General features: G+C 35.8%; 1 protein-coding gene and 1 long non-coding RNA gene across 3 annotated transcripts in view; one reads left to right on the plus strand and one right to left on the minus strand.

Annotated features, from left to right (window-relative positions):
• LOC138705710 (uncharacterized) overlaps positions 1-8,520 on the plus strand; it is a 67,648-nt gene extending 59,128 nt beyond the window's left edge. The window contains exons 7-8 of the mRNA XM_069834282.1: positions 5,447-6,036; positions 7,973-8,520. Of these exons, the coding sequence (XP_069690383.1) occupies positions 5,447-6,036; positions 7,973-8,357 (975 nt within the window). The 3' untranslated portion in view covers positions 8,358-8,520. The remainder of the gene's footprint in view (positions 1-5,446; positions 6,037-7,972) is intronic.
• Positions 1-15,201, minus strand: part of LOC138705986 (uncharacterized) — a 394,464-nt gene that overhangs the window by 186,901 nt on the left and 192,362 nt on the right. For both annotated transcript variants that reach the window (XR_011333875.1, XR_011333874.1), the window contains exon 2: positions 11,293-11,416. This is a non-coding gene — a long non-coding RNA (uncharacterized lncRNA). The remainder of the gene's footprint in view (positions 1-11,292; positions 11,417-15,201) is intronic.

Below are 15,201 nucleotides of genomic sequence, written 5' to 3' on the forward strand. Positions count from 1 at the left end.
GGCATACTCTAGAGCAAAGTTAAAAAGTAAAGGTGATAGTGCATCGCCTTGCTTTAGCCCACAGTGAATTGGAAACGTATCTGACAGAAACTGATCTATACGAACTCTACTGTACGTTTCACTGAGACACATTTTAATTAATCGAACTAGTTTCTTGGGAATACCAAATTCAATAAGAATATCATATAAAACTTCTCTCTTAACCGAGTCATATGCCTTCTTGAAATCTACGAATAACTGATGCACTGTACCCTTATACTCCCATTTTTTTTCTCCATTATCTGTCGAATACAAAATATCTGGTCAATAGTTGATCTATTACGCCTAAAACCACACTGATGATCCCCAATAATTTCATCTACATATGGAGTTAATCTTCTCAAAAGAATATTGGACAACATTTTGTACGACGTCGACAAATGTGATATTCCTCGAAAGTTACTACAGTTAGTCTTGTCCCCCTTCTTAAAGATAGGTACGATTATGGACTCCTTCCATTGTTCTGGTAAAATTTCCTTTTCCCAAATAGCAAGTACAAGCTTATAAATTTCGTCAGATAATGCGCTTCCACCCTTTTATATTAATTCTGCAGAAATTTGATCGATACATGGAGACTTATAATTTTTCAGATTTTCTATCGCATTTTTTTGATTATCATTTTCTTCCCCATAATGCAACAAATAATCTCCTATTTGTGTTATGCCGTTCCCATCTAACCTAACCTCCTGTACTCCCAAAAAGTCTATTCTATATCTAGCTAGTTCTTTTGCTACTAATGTTACCCCTCCTAATCTATATAGACTTGTAACATTCCAAGTACCAAATCTCAAAACCTTATTCTTTTGTTGTGGTCGTGCCAGAGAATCAGTCCCATTCCGAGGCTTATTTGAAGGATTCGTAACAGGCTGTTTTTTTACGGTGATGGGTTGTTAGCCCTTCGCCCAACCCCCAAGCTGGAGGACCACCCCTCATCGGTTGTCCACGACTGCTTATTCAATATATTCACAGCTACCCTCCATATCTGGAGGCCGTCTCCTCGATCCGCAACCTGAGGACGCGCCATGCCGTGGTGATAGGGACCCACAATACATATAGCCTACATAATATATTAATACTAATTTTAATTACATATTCTAAATATCTCCTATTTCTAATTTGGATTTATATGGTAAAATTACCCTCTGATTGAGATTATAGCTGATTTGTACAGTTACCCTTAAAAAGAATGAGACGACTCTTGGTCGTCGGAAGTTAAAGTTCTACAGCGCGGTTCACTCGATATCGACGTAGACAGGAAGAATCTGCTCGTGTATGCATAGGCCTATCTTCATCCTACTCCTAAGTGCACACAAGTGCAAAATGTTATCAGTTGTCTGTGTATTTCTGGTGTAGGTCTCTTTTTACGTCCTTGATCATTTACCTTTAATGAAAGATTGAAATATACCGTGTAACACGAAAGTCATTCGCCAAAGTGTAAAAGCAATATTAATTTTGAAATGACAAATGTAGACATATGGCACAGACAGGAAGGAACATTGTAAGGACCACGACAAAGACAACAAAGACCACGAAATGGACAAAGATCAGGACCATGGTTACATACAAGAAACACGACAAACACCACGACATGGGTTATGCCACGACATCGACCACCATAAGGATTAAAAGGACCACGAAAAGGACTATTAAAAAGACAACAATGACCGCGATAAGGACCAAAATCAGGACCATGATAATATACTACAACAAGAAACACGACAAACACCTAGACAAGGATTACGATAAATACCACGACATAGACCACGATAAAGACTTCGAAATTTACCAAGATAAGGACTATGACAAAGACAACAAATAATTATTAAGGACCATGACGAAAGCAGCAAGGAGAACGATAATAACTATTAAAATGTCAACAATGACCACAATAAAGACAACATAAATCACGATAAGGGACATGTCAAAGATAACAAGGACCACGACAAAAATAATAAGGTTCACGATAAGAACCATGACAAGGAAAACAAGAACCAATATAAGAAACACGATATGGTTTAAACAAGGGCCACGATAATAATTGCGAATTAGACCATGGTAAGGACAAGGTTCATGATAAGAGTCACGACATGAACCACGATAAGGACCAAGACCATGATAAGGATCATAACAAAGATAACAAATACCACGATAAGGAAAATTATAAGGACCGCATCAAAGACAAGGATTACGATAAGAAACATGACAAAGACAACAGCGACCACGATAAGGACCGTGGCAAAGACAACAAGGGTCATTTCAAGATCTACGGCAACTATCACGATAAGGACCATGACATGGACTACGGAATAATCATCATAAGGACTTCATCAAAGACAAGGACGATGTTAAGACCCATGACAACAACAAAACAAAGACAAGGACCACGATAAGAATAACATGGGTCACGACAAATACTATGATAAGTATCGCGATAAAGACCATGATACACACTACGATAAGGTCCATGAAGACCAAGACAGCGATTTGGACTATGCGAAGGCGGATACGGACCATTATAAGAATCACGATAAGGATAAGGTCGAAGACTACAATAAGGCTCACGACATAGTTAACGACACGCACCACAAGGTTCAGGATGATAAGAACCATAACATGAACCACTTTAAGGACCGCGACACTGACTACGATAAGGATCACGATAAGGAATACGATAAGGTTCAAGACCATGAAAAAGACAAGGAGTAAGATAAGGCCTATTACAATAACAACAAAGATCACGACAAAGGCAACAATGATCACGATAAAAAACATTACAAAAAGAATGAGGATCACGAAAAGGACTATGCCAGAAACAACAAGAACTAATGTAAGAAGCGTCACATGGACGAAGACGAGACCCACGATAATAAATCGCGACATGGACCACGATAAGAACCATGACAAAAACAGAAAGAACGATAAGGGTCATTATAATGACAATTAGGGCCACGACAAAGACAATTTTCACGATTAAAAAATATGACAAAGGCAACAATTATCACGGTAAGGACCATGTTAGAGACAACTACGACCAATATAAGGACGCGAAATGGACAAAGAGACAACTATAAGAATCACGACATGGACCACGATAAGGAACAAGGCCACGATAGGGACCATGACAAAAACAAGATCGAAAAAGGCCGTTACAAAGGAAACAAGCACTGTGGTAAAGACCCCAACAAAGCAGAGAATAACCATAACAGAGACAACAATGACCACGATAAAGACCATGGCAAAGACATCAAGGACAACTATAAGAACCTTGATAAGAACAAGCAAGGTCCACGATAAATATCATGACATGGACCATGACATGCACCACGACAATGATCGCAATAAGACAACATGGCTTGGACAATAATAATGACCACGACAAGTATTACGACAAAGAAACAACGACCATTATAGGACCACGAAACGGACGAACACAAAGAAAAGAATAACAACGACCGCAGTAAGGATCAGGAAACGCATCGCGATTCGGATACCAATCAGGACTACGACATGGACACAACAAGGACCATGACAAGCATTACGACAAGCACCAAAGCCACGATTAGAACCATGACAAAGACAACAAAGACCATAATTAGGAATACAATAAAGGCAACAAGATGACGATAAGAATCACGAAAAAAACGACAAGGACTACAATAATGATGACGACATGGACAACGTAAAGCATCACGACAAGGATTGCAATAACGACTACGATATGGTACACGACTAGGAATACGAAATAATCACGATAAGGACCAAAACCACGATAAGCACCATGACAAATACAACAAGAATTGTTACAAGTTCCACAACAAGGACAAGGACCAGAGGAAGGATCATGAAGAAGACAGCCACTTAAAGCCACGATTTCACAACATAGCTCGAGTCACAAAATATCATTGCTTCTCTGTACCGAATGGCAAATTCCTGCTGTGGGATCTCAATTCTGGACTGCTGCTAACGTCACTGTCTTGTCTTGGTAGCTCATACGAGTACAGTAGCGTGTCTGTTCCACTGTATAACCGAAACGTCTCCTGTTTTTTTAACGCCTTATAGTATATAGTACATAAATATTATTGACTACTTAAACATTCAAGATTTTGCAAAAGATACTGTAATTCTTTATTTAACAGATGCATTTAATAATTAGTATTAGGCCTAATATATCTAATTAGTCAATAAATGCAACAGTGCTTTTTCGTTCAATCATACCATGAATAAAATTGAATGCACATTAAATTAAACACTATTGCAAACACGTAGATAAAATAGAAGGGATGAGAATGAAATAGTCCAAAGCCACACTTTTAACAAAAATTGTTTTGTGCTAGTGCATTTCTTACACATATGGGGAAGCTACTAATAAAATATTGTAATAATTACTCGGCAAATTGCATAGGCCTAAGGATTCTAAACCTTTGGAAAAATTGTTAGTTTTATATATAAATTGTGTAAATGCATTCGTTAGATTAACGTTTATAATATTATAATTTGTAATTTTGTATTATTTGCGATCATTAACACTTAATCTCTGGACTTTGTAAAACTCTATTTCAACGTTATTTAACTATTTTAACGTTATTTAGACAAAAAAAATCGTTGTGTAGACTGAGAATCGAACTCGCACTCTTCTACACAACACGCAGAAGTCTTATCATCTAAGTTATTGAAACGACACGAAAGCTTTCCTTTCTGTGCGGAGTGTCGATCTAGTCATGAAGGTCTAATGTATATTTATCTACACGAATTATGTATATGTTTATCTATTATTTACGTCATATTACCATATTTTTTGCAGTTTTTTAAGTGAATTTCGGAACGATGTTCGTAACAAACCAAATAGCCCGAATTTAAGTAACTCAATATTCGTTATCGTGTGTATCAGTGCTCTGTTCTCCGATCATGGGCAGTCTTACATCTGAGACAGGAATATTCAATCGTCTCATTCTTTTCCATGGAAATTATACATCTATTCTCAGGCAGTAGCCTACATCTCTCTTGACGATGTGTGTCAGAGGAAGAACTCTCCGGATATGAGTCCATGTTATTTTGACCTTTTCCCGAAAATGAAATTACCGCTTATAGGAGACATTATAGCAACAGTAGAGCAATATCTAAGCGGATGGCATCCGTGCCCCTGAGGTTTGGCGGCGGGTTCTTGATGTTGGCGGAGATTACTTCTGAGCACTGCAACAATGTGACGGTTCGATTTTTTTTTGCTTGAATTCTAATGTTGCTATTAATTTTCGAACACCTGTCTGGTGTTGGCCAAAAGATAATATCCTCTTCTACACTACACTGAAATATAAATCGATAGTATAAGCAAAGGTTAAATAGACAAAGGAAAAAGAAAATAATTTCAAAATATTGATTAATTAATTTGTGTGTGGTGCATATTTTGCAGATTTTGGAAAAAGCGGACATATTTGGTCAAGAAATCGATGCTTTCACTATAGCCTTGCCAGCAGTACATCGGCTACTGAAGAAAGCATACAAAGAAAACTTCTCACCGATTGCAGCCCAGTACCTATACTCTACCACAGATAATGAGAAAACAGCTATCGTTCTTGAAGATCTCAAAGTAAAGGGCTTCAAACTGGCAGAAAGGGATCTGGGTTTAGATTTGAAGCATTGCCTTCTAGTTATGAGAAAGATAGCTATGTACCATGCAGCATCAATTATAGTCTTCAATGAAAACCCAGAAACATTCAAGCCATTTATGAGCAACATATTTAGTTCAGGTCAAGCTCAAGGCTTTGCACCGTTCTTCTGCTCTACAGTAGAGGTTTGTGCTAAAGAAGTGGAGACTTTACCAGATCACAAGGATCGGTTTGCAGACAAACTTCATAAACTGTCTGGAAAAACTATGGACGAATGGTATCGTGCAGTTCAAAGGGACGACACGGGTTTCAACGTCCTTTGCCACGGTGATCTGTGGGCAAACAACATGATGTTCCGCTACTCCGAGGATACTGGCGAAGTCCAGGACGTCAGGTATGACTACATATTTCAAATAAGTTGTTGCGTAATGCATTATATTTAATATTATTATTATTTATTATTATTATTATCATTATTATTATCAGTAGTAGTATTAGCGTCATATAAACGTGGCACTTTAACTTAATGAAGTTATCTGAATGTAGCCCAATATCTCGTAAAAGACTTATCTAAAAATTAGAAACTAAGTCCGCAAAAAAAAAAAAAAAAAAAAAAAAAAAAAGGCATATGACAAAATTGCAATACAAAAACCACTTGAGAAATGGGAAAAAAATCGCAAAAAAGTTTCCTCGTGGCAACGTGGCATTGAAACAAGAAAGAATTTCAAGTACGCCTTTTTATATATTCTTGTTGTGAGGTTATAGGTTCTAGATGAGCAGCTTCTTTCTTTTAGTTTTTCCGCCATCGCGACACACCAATTGTCACTTTAGTTTCTTCTCGGAATTGAAATAAGACTTGCATTGCACATAAATTGAATGATTACAGTGAGTATTACACTTTTACTGCGTCATACTACTTTTGACCAATGAAACGGTAAGAAAGAACGTCTTTGAACCAATAATGGCTGCTTATCGCACAATTTTATCACTTCCCTAACATTTGTTTAATTTTATCACTTCTCTAGCAATTGTTTGCTTCTATCCTAGCATTTGTTTCTTTCTTTACCAACATTTCAAACTGCAAATTCTTTACGGTACTATAAAATACGCTTTGCTATCGTCATTTGTTTCCCGCATAGATAGTCGACTGAAAATGGCGGCTCCGTTCAAACGTTTTGGTGAAGGTAACATTAGTGAAATAGAATTTTACTAAGTAAATTAATTTCTATTTTATTGTATTAGAGTACTTGACGATTGTCAGCCAACTTTGAGTTCTGTGGATATAGAGGGAAAAATTGGATCGGTGTCTGGTAGAGTTCCCGGGTAGCTCAGTTGGTAGAGCGTTGGTACGTTTAACCAAAGGTCCCGGGTTCGATTCCCTGCCTCGGAACAATTTTTCCCTAAAAATTATTCAACAATAATTGTTCAGAAAACAGATGGCAGTTGTAGGAGAATAATTTTTACAATGGTTTTACTTTTACGAGTTCGAATTGGTCTCCTTCAGTGCTATTACGAATGCAATAGACAATATGCATATGCATTGTGAAGATATCGAACGTTACATGGATTGAGAAACTGACTGATGAAGCACATTTCGATTTGAACGGAGGTGTTAACATTCATAATCGCAGGATATGGGCGAAAGAAAATCCGAACACAATTATACGGCAAGGATTACATGATATCAAGGTCACTGTATGGTGTGGTTTTACGTCACATTTCATAATAGGACCGTATTTCTATTAAGAAATTGAAAATGGACAAACAAAAACCGTGACGGTAACCGGGCAGCGTTATTTTCAAATATTGCTAGACTTTGCAATACCAGCGTTACAGAATCATGAAATGGAAAACATTGTTTTCATGCAAGACGGCGCTCCACCTCACATACACAATAATGTAAAAACACTATTGCGCAACACATTTGGTGATCGTGTAATTAGTAGACATTTTCCGAACAGTTGGCCTTCTAGGTCACCAGACATAAATCCAGCTGACTGCTGGTTATGGGGTTACCTAAAAAAAGGTATTTCTTAGTAGATCTACTACACGTGAGGAACTGAAACAGTCAATATCGGATGTCATTGAAAACATCCCTAGAAATGTGCTTACTAAATGCCGTTTATAGTATAGAAGAAAGACTATTTCTTATTGAACACGGTGGTGGTCATATTTAATATTTTCATGTTTTAATAAAATCCCATTTCTTTACGAAGAAATTGGTGTTTTTATTTTTGTGGAATCTAAAAATTTGACAAACTTATTACCATTTCAAAATGGAAACTACTTTTGCGTAACCTTACATAGGCCTATCTCGTTGTTGATTTCAGACTTGTGGATTTCCAATTGAGTTACTGGGCATCGCCTGCAGTCGATCTCCAATACTTCTTGAATTCCAGCGCATTCCCAGAACTTCTTGAAAAGCCCGAAGTCTTGATACAAGAATATTATGATTATTTCTGTAAAACTCTCAGTCTGCTCGGCTATGAACACCTCCAACCAACACTTACACAGATTAACGACGAGTTGGACAAGAAAGGTTTGTTCGGAGTTCTGTCGGCCATCTCAATTCGCACAGTCTCTTTGTCTGATCGCAGTAAACTGACGGATATAAACGACGTACTCGCTCAGACACGAACCATGCACTTGACCGAGGCCTACAAGGATTCTATGAAGAAACTGCTGCCCATTTATGAGGAAAGAGGATGGCTCTGAATTAGATATCATTTCTCAGTTATTTAAATAATTGGAACATGTTTTTCTTGAAACGTAATTATTTAATTTCTTTATGTCATTTGAAAATATTTTCATGCCTCAGAGAATATTTGTTTCCACAGACATTGTACGTAGTGAAAATAAATTGAATTAGATAACCTGAGATTATACAAAAAACACTTTGAGCCGTATGCATAGACATTCTTAGCGCGGACTTCCGGTGGATGATCAGCGAACTAACGTTTTTCGTATTCATAAACCAGCGCTAGCGATATGATATGATATGATATGATATGATATGATATGATATGATATGATATGATATATGATATGATATGATATGATATATGATGTGATATGATATGATATGATATGATATGATATGATATGATATGATATGATATGATAAGATAAGATAAGATAAGATAAGATGTTGCACAGGATAGGGACCGCTGGCGGGCTTATGTGAGGGCGGCAATGAACCTTCGGGTTCCTTAAAAGCCATTTGTAAGTAAGATAAGATAAGATAAGATAAGATAAGATAAGATAAGATAAGATAAGATAAGATAAGATAAGATAAGATAAGATAAGATAAGATAAGATAAGATAAGATAAGATAAGATAAGATAAGATAAGATAAGATAAGATAAGATAAGATATGATATGATATGATATGATATGATATGATATGATATGGATCCTGTACAAGTAACCAGTCGATAGCCGGGGCTAGTTTAGCACGATCATAGCGCGGGCTAGCGAAATGTCTATGAATAGCACCCTTTATATGTTGTTTAGGTCTATTTAACGAATTCTTTAAAATAAATTTAGACATTAAGCAAACTTGTTCAGTATGTACACTTTAGGATAGAACAATTTGCCGATGCGGTGGGGAAAATTCTACCTTCTAATCGGAATATTTCATCTATACAACCATGATTCACACTAGTAGCACAGTCTAGTATATACAGTCACGAAGCTGAATACGTAGTAAAGATGCATCCATAGATAGTTGCTAACCACTAGGATCGTTAATATCGTCTCATTACAGACAGTGCGAAATAGTACCGGCACAGTCTATTGTTCCTTGCACCCTCACAACTCAGGCTTCGTGACTCTATATACTAGACTGTGCTAGTGGTCTGCTTCTTTCCTTACCGCTATATGTAATGTATCTCTAACGAGAAGCTGTTTTACATTTATGTACTCATGGCAACAATTTTACATCTATTCTCATGGCACAAGTGGTTAGAAGTGTTCTAGTCTCAGAATTTCTAATTAGTTATCTAGTTAGTAGTTAATTATTTTTATTTTTTTTTATTTTAATAGGTTATTTTACGACGTTTTATCAACATCTTAGGTTATTTAGCGTCTGAATGAGATGAAAGTGATAATGCAGGTGAAATGAGTCCGGGGTCCAACACCGAAAGTTACCCAGTATTTGCTCATATTGGGTTGAGGGAAAACCCCGGAAAAACCTGAACAAGGTAACTTGCCCTGACCGGGAATCGAACCCTGTCCACCTGGTTTCGCGCCTAGACGCGCTAACCGTTACTCCACAGGTGTGGACCAACTTAATTATAATTCTTTTCTTATAGCATATAGACTGAATTGAATTACATAAGCTCATAAAATAAGTTATTACTTTTTCGTATAGACTTTATCTCAAATTAAATAATCATATACTAGTCATTAAAATTTAAATGAATACTGCTGGTGAACCTTTAGTATATTATAAATAATCATAATTTAAATATGTATTCCACTATTGTATTGACTAAGGCTGATTGAGCAGAAGAGAAGGCCTTATGGTCTTAACTCTGCCAGCGAAAATAAAACATTATATTTTATTCCCTTTTTGTTTCTACTCCACTCTTCTTATAAATGTATGGTGTATAATCTTTTCACAAAATCAGTGGATAAAAGTATTAAATCGTCTATTTCATGGCACAAAACTGGACGAAATTACGACGAAATATTGCATTTTTGCAAATTACTGCAAAATGGTATAATAATAATAATAATAATAATAATAATAATAATAATAACAATATTATTATTATTATTATTTTGCAGAAATAAATGACTAATAACATAATTAACTTGTAATGAAAGAGAGCAAATTAATTGTATGTAAGTACGTACAATTATTATACAGTAGACTTGTAATACAATAATATAATTCCACCTACCAAAATTTAATACAAGCAATAACTATTAACAAACAAACATAGCACAGTAGATTTAATAATTAAACGTTAAAGTACGGAACAAATTAAATAAAAAAATCAGGATCTCACATTGCGTTCAAATAACAGAAGTTACGGACTGTAGAGAAGTTTCTTCAATAAAGAAAATATAAACCTTAAAACTGAGGGAAACATAAATTAGCTACCTTACTACAACCACTTGCACAATTGCACTATAAAATGAAGTTTCATATCGACGATTAAGACTATATGCACGGTGAAAGGCAATGTCTTACGTAACATAATTTCATGACGGAAGAAATAAATGATAAGCGATTCTCAGAACTGACATTCCAATATCGATATAGAAGCAGAAAAGAAACACTGAATGCCCTAGACGCAACATTTGGCAACATTCCCATGTCTTGAACGCGTTATAAGAAGAGATCTACGCCTACTACAACTAGATTATTCGATTAACAGAAATAGACTAGTCAATAACATATGTAATAAATATAACATAATCTAGAATATAAATAGAATACCACAATCAATAATAAAAGTGAGTAAGTCTGATTAAGTATAATATAGGCCTACAGTACATATGATGCTGATAATAATAGCAATAATAATACTGATAATGATATCTTTATTGTAATGAGTTGCAGATACTAAATTTAAGAAGTGGCATGGTAAGTATTTACATTCAGAAACATATTTAAGCGTACAGTATATCTATCACTTACCCATTTCTTCGCTCGATAGACACCGGGAGACAAGCGGCTGTTGATGTCAGACTCAAATCGTGGATATCAATTCTATGCAACACACTCCGTTACTGTTTTGCTTGGACGTAGGACGAGGAGAGACCTGTAGAAAGAAGAAAGAATGACTTAAAAGCAGTACGCTCTCTAGCATAAAAACTGAGTAGGTCTACTGTCCGACGGAGTGGTTGTATCGCAGAGTCGGCGAAACGGCTGGAATTCACGTGACAGTCACTTACTTTATGGGGTCCTTTTTATTATTATTATCCAATGTAATAAATCCTATTTCACCCTGAGGTATATTAGGGTTATAGTTGGCATCAAGATACATATTTTATAACCAATAAACACTAGTAAAGTGATAATACAAAATAGTGGTCACAATTATTGAAAATTACATGGATTATGTAGACCAGGCATGCCAGAAAACAGACTCTAAATGTGCAGTTTTGTGCGCGGATCGCCGGTCTGTGCAGGTTGCATCATTCGAGCGTTGCTCTTACCCTTTCTTAGCTGGAGGGGTGTACAATAATCTATTCTGCGCTTCTAGGGTTGAATTAAATAGGCATTTGGACATCATAAACACACTTAGCAGAAGGAAAAAAAACACGTTATTATCAATGTCTATACTTGACAATTGTATTACAAAAAACTTCAGGCTTACTCAGTTATACTTCACAAAGTAGTGGTTTGTAAAGCATAATTTATTAATATGATTTGTATATAGTATTTGAAGAAAAAAAAAATTGCAGTAATTTCGAAACAACAAAAAACGAACAAGTATTTCATTTTACGCAGTAGGTACTAATTATTTTAAAGTAATAGATCCTACTCTTTCATTGTTCGTCGAGCATTATTATTTATTGGGACCTTTGGTACAAATGTTGAAGAAAATATTATACCCTCAATTAATTACATGCAGTAGGACATTGTGAAGTTTTTACACTGAAATAATTTCCTTGCTGAATGTCAATATAAATTAGCATTAATATTAATAAATTATATAAATTAAGCTTAGAATTTAAATTCACATATAGTTTATTTGGAAAACGTTGAGAGCAAGTATCGACAAGTTGGAAGCGTTACTGAAAGAAATTAAAAGTGTACTTCACAAAATGTGAAGCGACGATATTCTCTTTATGTCAGGTTTAAAGATTTATTAATGTAAGTATATGAGCATAATATAGTGACGTGAGATGGAAAATTTACCATTATATATTTTTCCAGAACATTTTTCCGCCTTGCAAATAGTTCTTTTCTTCGCTCCTTACAACCTCTAGAGCCTCATACTGTTCGCGCAACTTATCTGGGCAGCTAAAAGAGCGGGGAAGCGGGGTGTAGCGAGGTTGCTTGTAGCGGTAGCGTGGTAGGAGAGGGAAGGAGAGGGTCAGCGAGAGAGCACTAGGGAACCCAAGTGCCTAGATAAGTTGCGCGAACAGTATGTATTCCTCACTACATTCTCATCACTTACCAGCATATGAAATTAAAGTCGTAAGTCGTCTAATCTTTGATGGCTGTGTTAGTACAGACTCCAAAACAACGTCATTGTCAAGTTTGTTTTGTCGTGAGAGTGCTGATTAAGAAATAAGCGCTAGCAATATCGTATTTTGAGAACTTTATTAATCTGATCTAAACTGTCACAAGACTATTATCTCGTCATGGGCAGATGAAAGTCTTTCATTTTAAAATAATTATTTTTGGCTGAGGAAAACATTATAACAATTATGTTATGTTAATTTCTCTTCTTCGTTATCTGTGAACTCACTTTATTTTTCATAACTCATTCACAGACACAGCCAAATCAGCACCCGTACTGAAACTGCGTTACTGAAAGAAAAGCTGATATGCTGTTGCAGGTCTGTATAGCCCTGTCGCGTTCCTCTCCAAGCCGATTCACTCCCTCCAGGTAGGGGAATAGAAAGTGCACATCGCACAGAGGCGACTGCACAATGTGCAGGGTTTTGGCATGCCTGATGTAGACGCATGTACATTAGTGAAATAATGATTCCTGTTACAGATTAATGAGATGTTTGAGAAACAATCAATGCGAAAGATATATAAGAATGTCTAACCGTTTCAAAGTAAATACATGACTTTAAAAAGATAACCAATATAAGGCAGATAAAACAAAGTCTGGCTTTCAGTTTCATATTAATACATAATTCTTGAACAATAAAACAATTACGTGTAGGGAAGGGATATTACAAGTGTTGATTTACGGTTACAAATTACATACATGATTAAGGAACAACTAGAATAAATAAAATATAACTTGAGTAATGATTTACAAGTACCGAACAACGAAATTCTTTAAGGGCAATATACAATAGTAAAGAGGAAATAAGAAAAGTTTAGAAACAAAAGTAAACAGTAAAAGAATAACAGAAGAAATGACTTCGTCTTCTTTTTCTGCGTCATGAAATTAGGCCTTTTGACCTGTTTTCACATCAAGCGAAATTTAATGACTCCTCCCATCTAGTGATTGGGCGTCCAACACTTCTACGTCCTCTTGGTTTGTATTGTAGTAAATGTTGGGGAATTCTGTCTGTAGGCATTCTTCGAACGTGCTCATACCAGCCATTTCTCATGCTTTCGATTCTATTTCTTAAATTGAAAATATTGAAGTCTTTTCTAATATCTTCATTTCGTTTCCTATCTAATATTGTCACACCTACTATTGAACGCAAGAACTTCATTTCTGCAGTTTCTATTTTTCTTCTGTCTGCACGATTAAGAGTCCAGTTCTCACTTGCATATGTTAAGGTAGGTACCGCCATCACTTTATAAAATTTTAATTCTGTACTCTGTAGTGTTTTATTTTTCAGTGTTCTTTTAATAGTGCCGCACATTCTGTAGAATTTATTTAATTTAATATTAATATCTTCTTTCTGGCAGTATGATACGTTGCATCCCAAGTAATTAAAATTGTTCACCTGTTCTATTATGCTGTCATTAATGCTGATTTTACATCTCATATGATCTTTTCCGTTGAATGCCATTACTTTCGATTTGCTTTCAGAGATTGTCATATAGAATTTTTTTGCTATTTCATTTAGTTTCTAAACTGCTAATTGTAAATCATTTTCAAAGCCGCTAAAAATTGTCTGATCGTCTGCGAAAAGTATAGTGTTTAAAATTTTATTGTTAATTTTAAAATCCGTAGTTAGTATTGATTACAAATTAAACACATGATTTAAAAGCAATAGTTAACAGTAAAGAGAGAGTAATATCAATAGATTGACTACAGTTACAGATTAAACACAATATAGTCCTTTTCTTTAAATTATTTTAAACAGTTGTATAATACTAAATACCTTTGGGGAGGCCGAGACGTAGATAGAAGGATAATATTAAAATGGATTTGTGGGAGGCGGGATATAATGGTAGGAACTAGATTAATCTTGCTCAGCATACGGACCGATGGCGGGCTTATGTGAGGGCGGCAACGAACCTCCGACTTCTCTTGAAAGCCATTTGTAAATTGTATAATAATATATAGCCTACACTTTCAATGCCGAACAGCAAATATATTCAGAGAAGAGGCTAACAACCCAGCTAGCAGCCTTTACAGAGAAGCCAGCAGAAACGGGTGGGAGAAACCGGGATGCGACATAACTATTCAGAAGGACAGTAATGATCAAAGGACGGATCAGAGTGACTGTTCTTACAAGTTTACTAACCATTTACTATAGTCTGTTTATGTTGAAGCAGAGAGGTGACTCCAGAAGTACACTCGGGCGCGTACCTGCAATGTCCGTACAGTTGTGTCAAAAGAATGCGTAAACTGTGCTGTACATGACGGCTGTGAATTTGTACTCCGTTATAAAACACTACTTGTATTTACGTGTAAAGTGAATACTACATAGTCTGTGCATTGCAGTGGACAATAAT

Source organism: Periplaneta americana, chromosome 9, assembly GCF_040183065.1.
Source record: "Periplaneta americana isolate PAMFEO1 chromosome 9, P.americana_PAMFEO1_priV1, whole genome shotgun sequence".
NCBI classification, from domain to species: Eukaryota; Metazoa; Arthropoda; class Insecta; order Blattodea; family Blattidae; genus Periplaneta; species Periplaneta americana.